At 39.6% G+C, this 13,695-nt stretch overlaps 1 protein-coding gene across 11 annotated transcripts in view; it reads left to right on the top strand.

Annotated features, from left to right (window-relative positions):
* Window positions 1–13,695, top strand: part of SOX5 (SRY-box transcription factor 5) — a 994,837-nt gene that overhangs the window by 956,491 nt on the left and 24,651 nt on the right. For all 11 annotated transcript variants that reach the window (XM_013047547.2, XM_013047548.2, XM_045072864.1 and 8 more), the window contains one exon: window positions 5,863–6,008. In XM_013047547.2, coding sequence (XP_012903001.1) covers window positions 5,863–6,008 — 146 coding nt within the window. The remainder of the gene's footprint in view (window positions 1–5,862; window positions 6,009–13,695) is intronic.

Here is a 13,695-nt window from a genome sequence, read left to right as displayed (position 1 = left end):
GATAAGCAGAATCGACATCACGAAGAGACTTTTAAGCCTTTGTAAAGTGTTTGGAATTTATCCCAGAATGACATTTTTGGGGCAACATTACAGGGTTTCTTGTTCCAGGATATCTGGGAAAAGCTGCATACTTTTGTTATCTTTGAAGATTCACAGTGCACATTAACATTATCAAGATCTTGGGAATTTATGCAATGAAGAAACCTTTTTCACTTTAATTTAGTATTTCCCACACTTATTTGAACTTGGAGTTATTTTTTCCCAGAATATTATATTTCATCATCTCATGAAATTCTCCTTGACTAAGGTATGGGGAGATGGGGAGCTAATAATGTAGAGTGGCACGATCCAAATTACTTTTGGGGAGATGTTTTGGAATGCTTTACCTGGTGGTCAGTAAAGGAGACAGATTAACAAGGAGTGTAAGCCTAAAGATAGGGAAACCAGTTAAGAGGTTAGGACATTGGCCCAGGTGAAATAGTAGGGGCCTTCAGTGAAAGTGGGGACCATGAGGCTGAAGAAGAACACATTTGAAAGCCGAGGAGGAAACAGAACTATCCCAGCTTGGTTGCCTGTTACATATGTGGGGTAAAGGGGATCTCTTAGATGACATGGGCCATTGGAAAGGGATATGGAGTGTAGGAAGAACCGTCTAAGGCAGTGGGAAGATGAATTCCTTGCTAGACAGGCTGCATCTCAGATACTCAGGAGACATTCAAGTATGGAAGCTTGATAGACAGATATGTGTATATAAAAATCAGGAGGGATTTGAGGCAGGAAGCAGATATTTTATAGTACCTGGGATCACCCCTTGACTCTTCAAGCACGCTTAGACCAATTGTGGTATTTGGTTTCTAAGGCTACTGCAACAAATTACTATAAACTGGGTCACTTAAACTTGAAATTGATTGTCCCACTCTTTGGAGGCTAGAAATCCAAAGTGAAGGTGTCAGCAGGGTTAGTTCCTTCTGGAAGTTCTGAGGGAGAATCTGTTCCATGCCTCTCACCTTGTTCCATGTGGCTACTGGTAGTCCTTGGTGTTCCCAGCTTATGACAATACTTAGGTCCGGTCTCTGCGTCCATATCCCCATGGCCTTCTCCCCGGGTCTCTGCGTCAAATCTCTCTCTCCTTTCTAAGAACACCAGTTATTGCATGTAAAGTCTACCTGAAATCCAGGGTGATCTCATTACAAGCTCTATTTCCAAAAAAGGTCACATTTACAGATACCAGGTTTAGGCCACAGACATATCTTTTCGAAAGACACAATTCAACCCAGTACAGGTGGTTTCCTGTTTTTCCTTTTTTTTTTTTTTTTTTTTAAGATTTTATTTATTTGGCAGAAAGAGATCACAAGTGGGCAAGCAGAGAGGGGGGAAGCAGGCTGCCTGCTGAGCAGAAAGCCTGAGATGGGGCTCTACTCCAGGACCCTGAGATCATGACTTGAGCCGAAGGCAGAAACTTAACCCACTGAGCCACCCAGGCACCCCTCCTTCTGTTTTTTAACAGTTTCTTTCCATGTGGAGCAGCTAGAACTCTTTCTGTTTCGCTTTTATCCTAAGATTGCGCATGAGTTTCCTAAGCTGGCAATGGACTTTGATAACAATAAACCACTTAAAAAATATAAACTTCAAATAGATGTCCTCTTATACCACTGTAATGGAACAAATATAAGGTCAATGGAAGAATTAAATGAATAACACAGGTTATTTCCTGGTTGTCCTTTTTTTTTTTTCTGCCCCTGAAAATGTATAAAAGGGGCCTTTTTAATTTTGAGAATTTTGTTGGTAGTAATGAAAAAGAAACACTAAAGCATAAAAAGTGAAACCGTAGTGAATTTAACAAAGTTACAGAATCATGCAGACTTCTTACACTAACGATCCCAATTCTACATTTCCCAAATCTCATTTGAGCTGCTAACTGGAAGCCATATTGACCACTGCCTTCCCACTTCCCTCCTTAGATTGAGACTCACCAAACCTCTCCAAGCACATGCCCACCTCCTGATCCTATTTTATGATGCAGTTGGTGCCTAAATATATAATTCAGGCTTAATTAAATCTATTAAGGAATCATAGGGGTGGGGTTGTGTGGCATGGCTCTCTTTCCTTGAACCTCCATACCAACAAGAAATGATATCCCTTCACGGATTTGTCATTACGGTCCAAGCCATACAATAAGACTGCTGAGGGTGAACATACAGAAAAAACGAAAGAGAAAGGAAAAGAAAAGCATTAGCATTTTCTACTGCTTCCTCAGGTATCCAGTGTTATCTACTCCTTCACAAAATGTTTTATTTTGTTTTTGTTTAATTCTTCCATCAACCTGACATTCATTTTGCAGTTGATAGGAATGGAAACCCAGTGACATTGTTATAATTTGGCAAATATCACACTTCCCAAGAAACAGAAACCCAGACCCATCTGTATCCAATGCCTAAACCTTATGTATTTCACTATGCCATTTTGTAAATAAACTGACAATGAATAACTTTCATGGGCCATTTATTATGCAAGACTATATTAACTCATTTATGTTACCTAGTGAATGTTATCTCCATTTAACCAATAAGATAATTGAGATTTAAAAAGTTAAAACCACATGTACAATTTATAGAGCGTCTAAGTGGCAAAGTTATGATTTTAATTCAGGTTTTCCAACTCCAAAATGCCAAGTTTTTCTAAAGATTGTAACCATGGACCAAATCTAAGGAGGAGATGAGGAACAGATCCCAGACAAGCTTATGGATATGGAGGAGGCAAAGAGGAAAGGAGATCACATGTTGTGATGATAAATGAAGAAGAGAGGAGTTTCTATAGTAAGGGGATTGTCAGTGAGGTCATTCTGCAAGCCAGGGCAAGTGTCCCTTGGAATAGGCAATTTAAAAGTGCAAGGGCAGCAGAAACAAGATTGTAGCAGAAATGGAAGAGTGAGGAAGGAATGGGAGAGTATGATTAGAATCTTAGAAGGTAAAGAGAGACAGTTGGAAAGAGAGGGCAACCCAAAGTTGAAAGAGAAACTTCATTTGCTCGTCTCAGGTGGAGAAACTTAAGTACTTACAAATTGAAGTTGTAGAAATGGTGGAGAAGTTCAGAGCTGATGACATAAATGGGAAAGAGAATGACCAGTGGAGAGGTACAGAAATCTAGAGCACAATTTGAGGGGATTTGCCTTGAATCAAAACAGGGGCACCATTTTCACTGAAGCAGGAAGAGACAACGGGCAGAACTGGAGACAGATTTGAAGTTAGCCTGGGGTAGGAGTTGGGGTGGGGGTGGGGCAGGAAAGGAAGGTGAGAGCTCAGCCTTGTTGGTCTCTCCAAAATTGGAGTTGAAGTCATTTGGGTGGAGAGAGGGAATCAGCAAGACTGGTAATTTAGTGACTATGATGAGAACAAAATGGAAAGAACCAGCACATAATCCTGTCATGATTCAACTCTGTAACATATAAATGGCCTTCAAATTTAACACAGCAGATACAAATGTTAGATTTCATAGGGCATTTTAACTAAAATTCAAGAGTCTGTAAAAGCAAGGTCTATTTTAAAGTGGACGCCTATTTCCACCTGCATAGGAGCACACACCTCAAACTGGAAATAGACATTACAGAACATATGTCTGTCAGTTATTCACCCCCATATAATTTGCATCCCTTGCATCTATATTAATCATTTTTCCTGCACAATGTTATCTTGGCAGCACCTAAAAACATAAAGAATTCATACTTTTATTCAGCGCCGTATGCCAAACCATTTCAAAATGTATTTGTGCTCTGGAGAAGCTAAATAGACTGCAAAAATGCATGATGCCAGGTTGTACCTAAACAGGGTAGGTAGAGCATAGGAAAAATCAGGCTGATCCTCTTAAGATCTTTTAGTAAATGAACACGTCCTGAGACCATCACTGTCCTATACGAGCTGTATTCCTTTCTAGAGTAGTAGTGTACATGAACAGATTCAGTTCAAGAATATATTAAGAAGGTTGTTCAGGAGAACGGAGAGAGGATGCTAAGGATAATATAAGGTTAAAAACAACCATAATTTAAAGGAAACATTAACCCTAAAGGCTTGACCTAGGTCTAAATAGTCATTCACGATTCGTACTGTATTTGTAATGAACAAGGATGTTTTGTTCTTTGAGTACATTCCAATGAATTTAGCTCTGAAATGCAAAACCTATAGTCGCTCTCAAGGCTCCTCTCGCTGTCGCCTACACTGGAACTTATCTTGCTGCCTCAAGGAGATCAGAGGATGAGGTCTAGTCTGTGCATATCGGGAGAGGGAGGGGACCATGGATCATTTTGAAACCTTCCAGCACTGAAGCACTGTACTAATCTGACACCAGCTTCTTCAATAGAAATGTTTAAGCAGCAAGAAAGTATTCTATGTTTTTTGGCAAACAACAGATCAGATAGAAGAGTCTAGCAATACGGCGAGGATGTGTAATCTGACATGATTAGACAAGGCTCTTTAGTACCAGAACATTCATAATTGAGACAAAGAAAGAGTATTAATAACACTTTCCTAACACGGCAGTTAGCCATTTTATATTTCCTTTCTTTAATCTTAGTGTTTTTCAACAAATCATGGGATTTAATAGCGTGTTTTGGCAGATTAGAGGATTTATGGCCCAGATGTTTTTTGTTCTAAAAATGGATTAGGGTGTAAAGTTTGCTGGAATCCATGGAACATGTTGAGGCAAGCCGGTCATTTTATGTGTGATTAGTGCCTGCCTTCTGTCTCACAGTCCCTCCATCTGTCACAATTCACCAATGGATCTGGTTAGATTTAGCCTCATGTCACAAACAAGTCCCTTTTCTGGGCAATTTCATATTATGGATTCAGTTTATGCCATTTTATGCCCTAGTTAAAAGATAGGGAGAGTGAAAGATGATATATTCGCTTTCCTTTCAATATTTACAAAACAGTCTTTTCCCATTGGTATTCTACCCTAAATCGGGCAGACGAACATAATAATGTCCATCAAATAAATAAGTGACCAGTATTAAAATTAAGTTAAAAATTAATGTTGCTCCTTGCATCTGTTATTCTTTAAAAGAAATACTTTGACTTTTTTTTTTTTTTTAAACTTTGGATTATGGAGCTGTAGATGCAAGTTGGTCATGTGACTATCTTATTAAGAGTGTGAATTAAGTGTGACTGTAGTTTTCAGTAGCCACAATTTCTTGTCATACAATTCACAGGTGCTTGGGTTCATTCTGTGCTTGAAATTTGGCCCCTTCACTCTTACAAGTTTGTATCCATAGCAAATCACTGCCACCTGTGGTTTACTTCACCATCAGTGGATTCAGGGTGGGGGTGGGGTGGGAGGGAGGGAATGAATGATCTTCTTTCACTCAGGCAATAATGACTTATTCCTTCTGTATCTAACAACCCTAATAGTGCTATACACAAACTCTAAGCTGACCTTTCCAATATGATGAGAATGTCAATAATTAGAGTAATAATCATCAATACCTCTAGCCTATGGCAACATTCAAATGATCCTTACATTAAAAAAAAAAAAAGGTCTTATTTTTGCACTAAGAATTCTCAGATAGCTGAAAAAAATTATTTAAAACTTATATTTTAAATTTCTTTCCAAACATGTGGAAACAACTGTATTTGCTTTTAATATTACGTTTGCGTTGCAGAGGCTTGGCACCACATTCACGTAGGACTGTATCACTCAGGCATTATTGATTACTCATTCATTCATTTTAGACTAAAGAAACTGAGAAAGTAGTCTATGCCAGACACTAACCATTAACCACCCCCCCCCAAAAAAGACGTGATTCTTGTGGTTAAAAGTTAACTTGTCCATGAATTTATACAAAACATAGCCTTTGTTCTGTCACATCTTCAGGTTATTTAAATGACCATGATGCTGTCACCAAGGCAATCCAAGAGGCTCGGCAGATGAAGGAGCAGCTTCGGCGGGAACAACAGGTGCTTGATGGGAAGGTGGCCGTTGTGAATAATTTAGGTCTCAGTAACTGCCGGACAGAAAAGGTTAGTTCATAAAATAATGGACTTCCCCAAAATACTTAAATTGCCTAAAATTTTTTTTCCTTTGTTTTCTTATCTTCTTACCACCTCAGAAGGAAGATTCTCCCTCCCTCCTCTCCTTGCTCACCCAGTCAGTACAGATACCTTCATGCCCACCCTAATCAAAACCATCTGGAAAAGAAAGGAGTTATCATTCTCCTCTATCCTTCTCCAAACCTTATTGACAATTAATATCCCCCTTTCTGCCATCAGTTTGCATTAAAAGGGAATGGCATTTGAAATATCTGAGTCCGAGTGAAAGTTTTGCTTTACCGAGATGCTTAACTTGTATTTGGGGATGAGCTGGATTTGAAAATGCTGAATCTTCTTTAATCAGCGTAAGCTTGGATGATACCCATGCTGATAGCCTAAGTAACTAGGATTCTGAGCCTATGAAATATGTTTCCAATGCAAAGCACTGTCAAGATTTAGATGACTACACAATTGGAAATTTTGACTTTATTACCAAACAAAATGTGCTTTTTAAAACTCGGACATGATCATTTTACCAAAGCCCAGTGAAAATGCTGAATTTCGAGATGTAATAATTTCAAACTCTTGTGTCTAAGCTACACTGTATTTTGCTCAGAAAAAGATTAGGCCGTTGCAGAATGCTCGGAATGATCTTGGTCCTGTTTGGTGTTTTTGAATTGAAATTTTAGAATGTGACTGGGTCTTGTTTTCACAATCCTATAGCTGAAGAGAGAGACAGTAAATCAGAGGGGAAAAAATGATCAGCTACTTAGCAATGATTTGAAAGTTAACCATCATGGGAAGCTTTCAAGTCAAACACTAGTGTCCAGAATGAGCAGATTGCTAATTGGGCAGCTTTCTGGTTCCCTAGGTTTTAGATGGAATTTGATGCGTAGCCTCTAAGAAGCTCACTGTCTGCCAGTGGAGGTGCTATCTGTGTGTGATCCGGTCACAGCTGTACTTTTCCTCCGGTCCAAACGTGGGTCCCAAGGATGGAGAAATGCCTCCAGTTCTGCTCCGTTCCTGGAGGGGAGAGCAGAGCGCGGTTAGGGAGGCATCCCTGGCAGGCACACGGCAGAAGAAGAGCGATACTGGTGCAGCGAGGAGGGCACAAAATTTCTCTAGCTAAGCACCAGAAGGGAAGGAGAAAAGCAAAGTGACAGCTCTAAGAAGGAATGATAGCAAGCATAAAGGAATTTATATTCAAATATTTAAACATTCTTGAAAGGATGCTTGAACAGAAATTCCTTTTCTCTGCTCCCCATGTAGAAATGAGTTTAACACTCAGCCAGATGCTAATGCAAAGTGACTCAAGCTATTCCTCGCAAGCATAGCTAAATTGCCGTTATTTGTTAAGCGCATTGAATTCAGCTGTGGATACAGCAGTTGGTTGCATTCAGCAAGCATCTGTACCCTTTTTTTTTTTTTTTAATCCTCCAAAGCAGAGACAACTCTACCTATCTCCCCCCTTCTCCTCCCCTGTGCTGGCTGGGAATTGTCAAGTGACAACCGACCAAATCCTTTTGGACAGGAAGCCTTCATCCTGAGTTCTATATACTTGCAAAACAGGCCTTGTGGTTGGATCAGGGAACCCATTAAAAGCACTTTGATGGTATGGAAATTCATCTTCATGAAGCTCCTAGGCCCCTAAGCAGCATGCTGTTTAGCTGTGGTTACAGATCACTCATTCAGATCTGAGGGCAGTAATTGTGTTGACGGCTTGTAAGGCAGTGGAAGTACATAAAATAATCCTGGGCCCTCCACCATGGCACTGCGAGTTAATCTTCTCTAATACAGATCAGCTGTTGTTCTAACACGTGACTTGGAGCCGGCTCCAGTGACTCTGCGCGCAGCCCTCTGATTAAGTACTCGGAGTAGAGCCATCTGCATTCACTTTGCTCCCTTGCTGTCCATTGTTAGCGGACTTCATTTCCGCTCCTTGTCCCCCCTTCACAATCAGACTCTATTTGACTTCTCTGATTGGCACCTTCTCTATTTGTGTTGCAAGAGGGAGAGTTGCCTCTTGTTCAACACGACTGCCTTCAGTTTCCCCTTCTCTTTTCTAGTGTTGTAGCTTTCTAGAAATCTATTTTTGGAGTCATACCTGCCAAAACCTGTTGGCCGGTTAAGACGTCTCCATTCTTAAGAAGTCTGTCATCCCCAGATCTCGTCCCCATGCCCTTTCAATGCAGTTGAGTTACATCAACGACAGTCTTACATTTTCATGGGTTTTTCAGTGAAAATCTTAAAATATGGAAGTGAAACACTTCTGTTATTGTAATAGCATGGCTGACTTTCAGTGAATCTCTTCAGCAGAAGGACCTGAATGACACCTTGATAGCTGACAATGAGAGGGCGTTCTTTGAAGCCCTCTGAGCAGGTATTAACTGTGGTTGCCTTTTCCGGTCGAACTAGCTTGGGTGCCATTTCTATAATATTAATGATTGAATCCACATGCAACTCATGGATATGAGATAATGTCCAATTTATATCTTTTAATGAACACCTGCTACAAATCAGGGGTGGTAGGATTGTGTACTTGAGCTACTCTATTGAACAAGAAAATATGTCCCCTCCTTCATAAAGTATATGGCTTAAATCAAATTAGTATTTTGACTGTTAATGATGGCATGTTTTTGTGAACCTGCCGGTAGGAAGTAAATAAAGGCCCCACCCATTTTGCTTAGCCTATGAGATCATTTCAATACCTGAGCAACCAAGGTACCTTCTTATTCTTCCACATGAAGTGACAGCACTATGCCTATGTTGTTTTTCTCCTAATACCTACCCATTTTAATATATCTTTATGACTACGCTGTTTTTCTCCTAATACCTACCCATTTAATATATCTTTACAATTGCCTGACTTTACCCATGGCCAGAGCACAGGTAGATCAGTAGTTGGTTTGAAATTTTGCTTCCGTTTGAAAGCCATAAACAGGATATATGATAAAAATTTTGCACTCTATCATATCATTTGAATACCAAAAGAAGGACATTTCTCTCACTGAAACAATATTCCTAACATACTTCCATATGAAGTATGTGAAGTGGAGGGGTGGGATTAGGGGTGGGGGAGTGGTGGATAAAAAGAAAGAAACAGAAAGGATCTGGGAGAAATGAAAGGGGAAAAGAGAAGAAATCCAGCCTGGTGTTTCCCACTGGTCCAAGAGGTAGTAGATAGCAGGACCTGAGATCCATATGTTGGAATCCTGCCATGGAGATCTGTTTTCTTGAGTACACAAACCTCATACATAGTATTTTCTCCACATTTTAAATGACCAACATGGTTGTCCCAAGCAGAAAGTCTTAATTCTGAAAAGCTGTAATTGGTAGTAAAAACAATTAGAGGTGTGAAGATAGGGACAAATGTTTTCTAGTAATATACACCAAAACACATAATGAAAGTCATTTTTACTAAAACACATTTTAATTGAAGACTTCTAAAAGATTTCTCATTTTTTACTTTTCTTGGAAGTATTTCAACATACCCAAAAAACTGTGTATGTCAGGTTTCTTGGAAACTCTGGGACACTGTGTTATTTATAATTGTCATTTCAGGTTAATTATAGCCTGATTGCATATTCGGATAACGTTATCTTCACAAATTAGTGTTGTGGATGAATAAAAAAAAAATCTTCTCAGGTGGGGAGAATCAGAAAGACCCACCATATTCTGAGTTTGTCAAAATCACCCTCTTTGCTTCATTAACACCCACGTGGCACAATCTTGATCATAGGACCAACGGCATACTCAGGTTCTGACCTTATGTGTGAAGGTAGCCATAGTTAATAGGAAATCATGCAGACCTCAGTTTTTGTCCTGATACCACCAGACAGTATTAATAGAATAGAGACTCAATGCACTTGACTGAAATGTGGTATAGACCAGAAGCTTCCCTGCTTCTCTCCCTTACCCCCAGTGTAGTTATCCTAGGGGAATGACACCTATGCTGTCTTACTTTTAAGGCATGAATTTCATTACGTGTGTCAGGAAATCCTCTTAATTTTTAGCATATAATGAAGTTCTGGAGGAGGCAGTTGGTGGCATTAGTTCAACAGCTCAGTGATACCAGGGTTGAAATCTCTGTGATCCTCTTAACTTTTCCCTTAGGGTCATAAAATGTTGCTGAACATAACAACTGTGCCATGAAGGCAGGCCAGTTCGGGAAGGAGAAGCAGTTTTCTCTTTGCTATTTTCGGTCCTTTCACATCGAGATGTGTTCCTTTCCTCTTTCATTCACATAGGAGTGTTTCTTACGTTATTCACATAGAGATGTTTCACTACACCCCTCAAGAAGACTTTCATAAACATCTCATTTGGGTAGAAATGGGTTGAATGCATACCGTGAAGAGAATTACTGGCCAATGCAAGAGAAGGTGCCTGAAGTTGACCGTGAATTATATTTGGGGACTGAATTAGAGACCTTAGCTTATCCTCCTGGAGACCAAGGGACAGCTTAAGGTCAAAGAGTATATTGGCAGAGAAGAAAAGGACCAGAATGGTCATTCAGTAGGAGAAGGCCATCGTAACCCACAGCTGCATGATAAAAATGGTATCAAGGCTCTGGTTTGTTTTGATTGTGTTAGATTTGTTGCCATCTATCTAACTACTTTCATTCTTGCACTGCTACGTGTTCAGGGACTTATACCTTGTCTGTAGTTCTCAAAGAAGTGAAGAGCACATAAGCATGCACACACACACACACACACACATGCACCCCAGCCTTGCTTGGCTGACAGATTAAACCAATGAGTGTGTGTTCTTGCACGTGTGTCTACATGTTAAGTCTGACTTCTATACTACTTTCACATATAAAACAGATTTCACTCACAACAACAACAACAACACGTAGTTGTGTGCATCTGGTTTTTACAATAGAGAATTTGCCCCACCAAGCAAACATTAATTGCCTACAGTGTACCTGAAATCTAAATGCCTACGCATGCTATGAATTCTTCTATTACTGCAAGGAAGGATACCTGGCACAGTGCCTTGCTTTTTCTCCTGAGGTTCAGTGAAAATCCATTGTAAATTTCTATAGAATAAGAAGTCAGAGGTATATTTTAAACTGTAATTTATTCCACAATGATGGCAGTCTCTCCTTTCACTTGTCAGTCATACTCCTGAGAAGCCTTACCACACACTGTATAGACTCATTTGTAAACAGAGGTTAATTTTTATCACTCGCCGCTTGGAAACTCTTCCACTACAGCCTCCTTCTTTTCTGCTATTGTCAACCTCTTTCTTTCCCTTTAACAGAGTGCCAAACATGAAATGACAGTGACCAATGTTGACTTAATGTGGATGTTTAATAATGAAAAAAAGTGTGTCAGTCCCAGCATTAGTTACAAATGGCAGTAAGTGTATCGATGGCAGCCCTGTAATAATTTTACATCCATCATTCTCTCCCGATGCTTCGCTGGCCATCTGATGGATGGGGCGGGCCGTGTTAACTCTTCAGAAACTGACACAGTGTCTCTAGTTCAGCATTATCTAACACATGCTCCTTCTCTCAGATAAGGACAAGGCATGTGAGGAATTGTGAATTGCAGGTTTCTCTTTGAAAAAGTGAATATGAAGGAATTCATGCCTCTGCATTCAGTGGAAGACACTACAATTAATTAATGATTTATGGATGGCTTTTGTAGATGTTGCCTTTAGCTAAAATGAATTAGAGAAGTCGAATTAGAGCTAGGTATTTCAGTGGTTAGGGGAAAAAAATTCATGAAGGCATGTTAGGTAAATCCTTCGGGAGGAAGTGAGATAGATCATTGCCTCACAGTGGGGGGTGGGGGGTTGTGCAGGGAGGGGGAGTGCGTGTGAGCATGGTGAGCGATTTTTTTTAAAAACCCAAACTTTTAAGTCTGCTGGTTGGAATTCGTATAGGAAAAACTACAGTGACACAGATTATGAATATTGTTGCTTTATTAAAGTGAGTATAGATTATTTTTTAATCTCTACATTTATGTATTAATTATTCCACAACTTTAAAAGACACACACAAATCTGACATTGAATGCTTGCCTTTTTATTATTGGTGTCTCTCTACTCTGAAAATTTATATCAAATGGATAGAGAGCTGCTTTCTAGGCGACTGATTATTAGGAAATCGAGACCAGCTTTTATGTGCAAGTTGGCATTTGATCCTTGGGTTTTCTTCTCTTTTGTTTTTCATTCATAAAACCTTCTCATTTCTGAGTGTCTTAGCTAGGGAACACTTCTTATGGGACAGGAGGGGAGAGAAAAACCCCTTAGTGAATATTATCAGCACAGAGCAGCCAGTTTGCAAAGACCATGACAAAAAGGCAAATAGCTATTATGTCATCACCTATCCATCACTCTAGATGTCAGCCTTTCAATAATTCCAATCGACATTCTCGACAGGCTGGTGCAAGTTAAAGGGGCTGTTTGTTTCTAGAAATTGAGTATGGGCTGTCTATAGCCTTTTGTTCCAGATGGTTTTCTTCTGTGTCTTTTCATTTCTTTCTTTTTTCTTTCTTTTCTTTTTGGGGGTATTTAATTGAAATACATGCCGAGTTTGCAGACTGCAAAGATCAGAGCTGTTTTCGTCCAGCAGTGGTAACTATGCATTAAACATTTTGATTTGTTTGAGCTTGAAGTTTAGTCCTTTTTTGCCATTTGCTTCATGGAGTTTGTGTATATTTACAGCCTCTGCATTTAATGGCCACATGCCTTATTTTCACAGATGGCCAGTGGAAGACTTTTTCTTTCTCTTAGTATAGCCCGCTTTCAGTTTTGCTACATTTGTCACAGTGCCACTACTTGCAGCTAGCAAGTGCCCACGCTTGGTGGGGAGCAATTATGGTGTGAGTTTTTAAGGAGCTTTTTAAAGGTTTTTTTTTTTTTCCAGTAAACTTTTTATGGTTTAATTTTCAAGCCTAGAAAAGCTGTGCATGTTTTCAAACAGAGAGTCTTGTGTTCTTTACATCATTCTGGTAGAGGGGTTAGTGCAGGATGGTCCAATAAAATGAGACACACAGGGCATGCCAAATTGGGCTTTCGGATAGACACCCACAGGCCTCTCTGATGATTGAAATTGTCTATTCATTTAAAGACACAAGGAGATGCTCACAATAGTACTCCTGAAAAAAGCAAGTTTTGAAAACACCACGTAGAGGATGATCCAGATATTTTTAAAGTATAGTTCTACGTTGCGTAGATAAAACACTAGAAAAATAATACGGTAGAGTGATGCCAAGGTGGTAGGGTTGTAACTTGGCATCCATGGGCCCACGCTGCTGATTTTTCTAAATTTCCTGTAAGTGAAGTAAGAGTCACTTTTGTTGTTGGACCAGAAGTGTTCTCTTTAAAAACCTGATCTATTAAGAATGGTCTTTCCTTTGCTTCTCCCTTGCCTCCTCCTCATCCCCAAGATCGCATGCTACCTTCAAGACAATTAAACACTAAAGCGCTGAAATAATTAGAGACCTTCGTTTTTCCATTACCCTCTTATATTTACTAGATGTGTTGCATTCTGTATTACCATTTATTGCAAACTACTTTACCAGTATGGATTTAAAACGATGAGGAAAATATTCTGAACTGAGCATGTATTTCGAAGGGTCTCATTGAATCTCTCCAAGCATATCACTTCCCCCCCCCTTTTTTTTTTAACAAATGAGAAAGACTTGCTTATGGGTCATAGGAATAATAA

Source organism: Mustela putorius, unplaced genomic scaffold (genome assembly GCF_011764305.1).
Source record: "Mustela putorius furo isolate JIRA1106 unplaced genomic scaffold, ASM1176430v1.1 tig00537227_pilon_pilon_pilon, whole genome shotgun sequence".
Classification (NCBI taxonomy): Eukaryota; Metazoa; Chordata; class Mammalia; order Carnivora; family Mustelidae; genus Mustela; species Mustela putorius.
The sequence above is the reverse complement of the archived record's forward strand: the minus strand, read 5'-3'. Positions and strand labels throughout refer to the sequence as shown.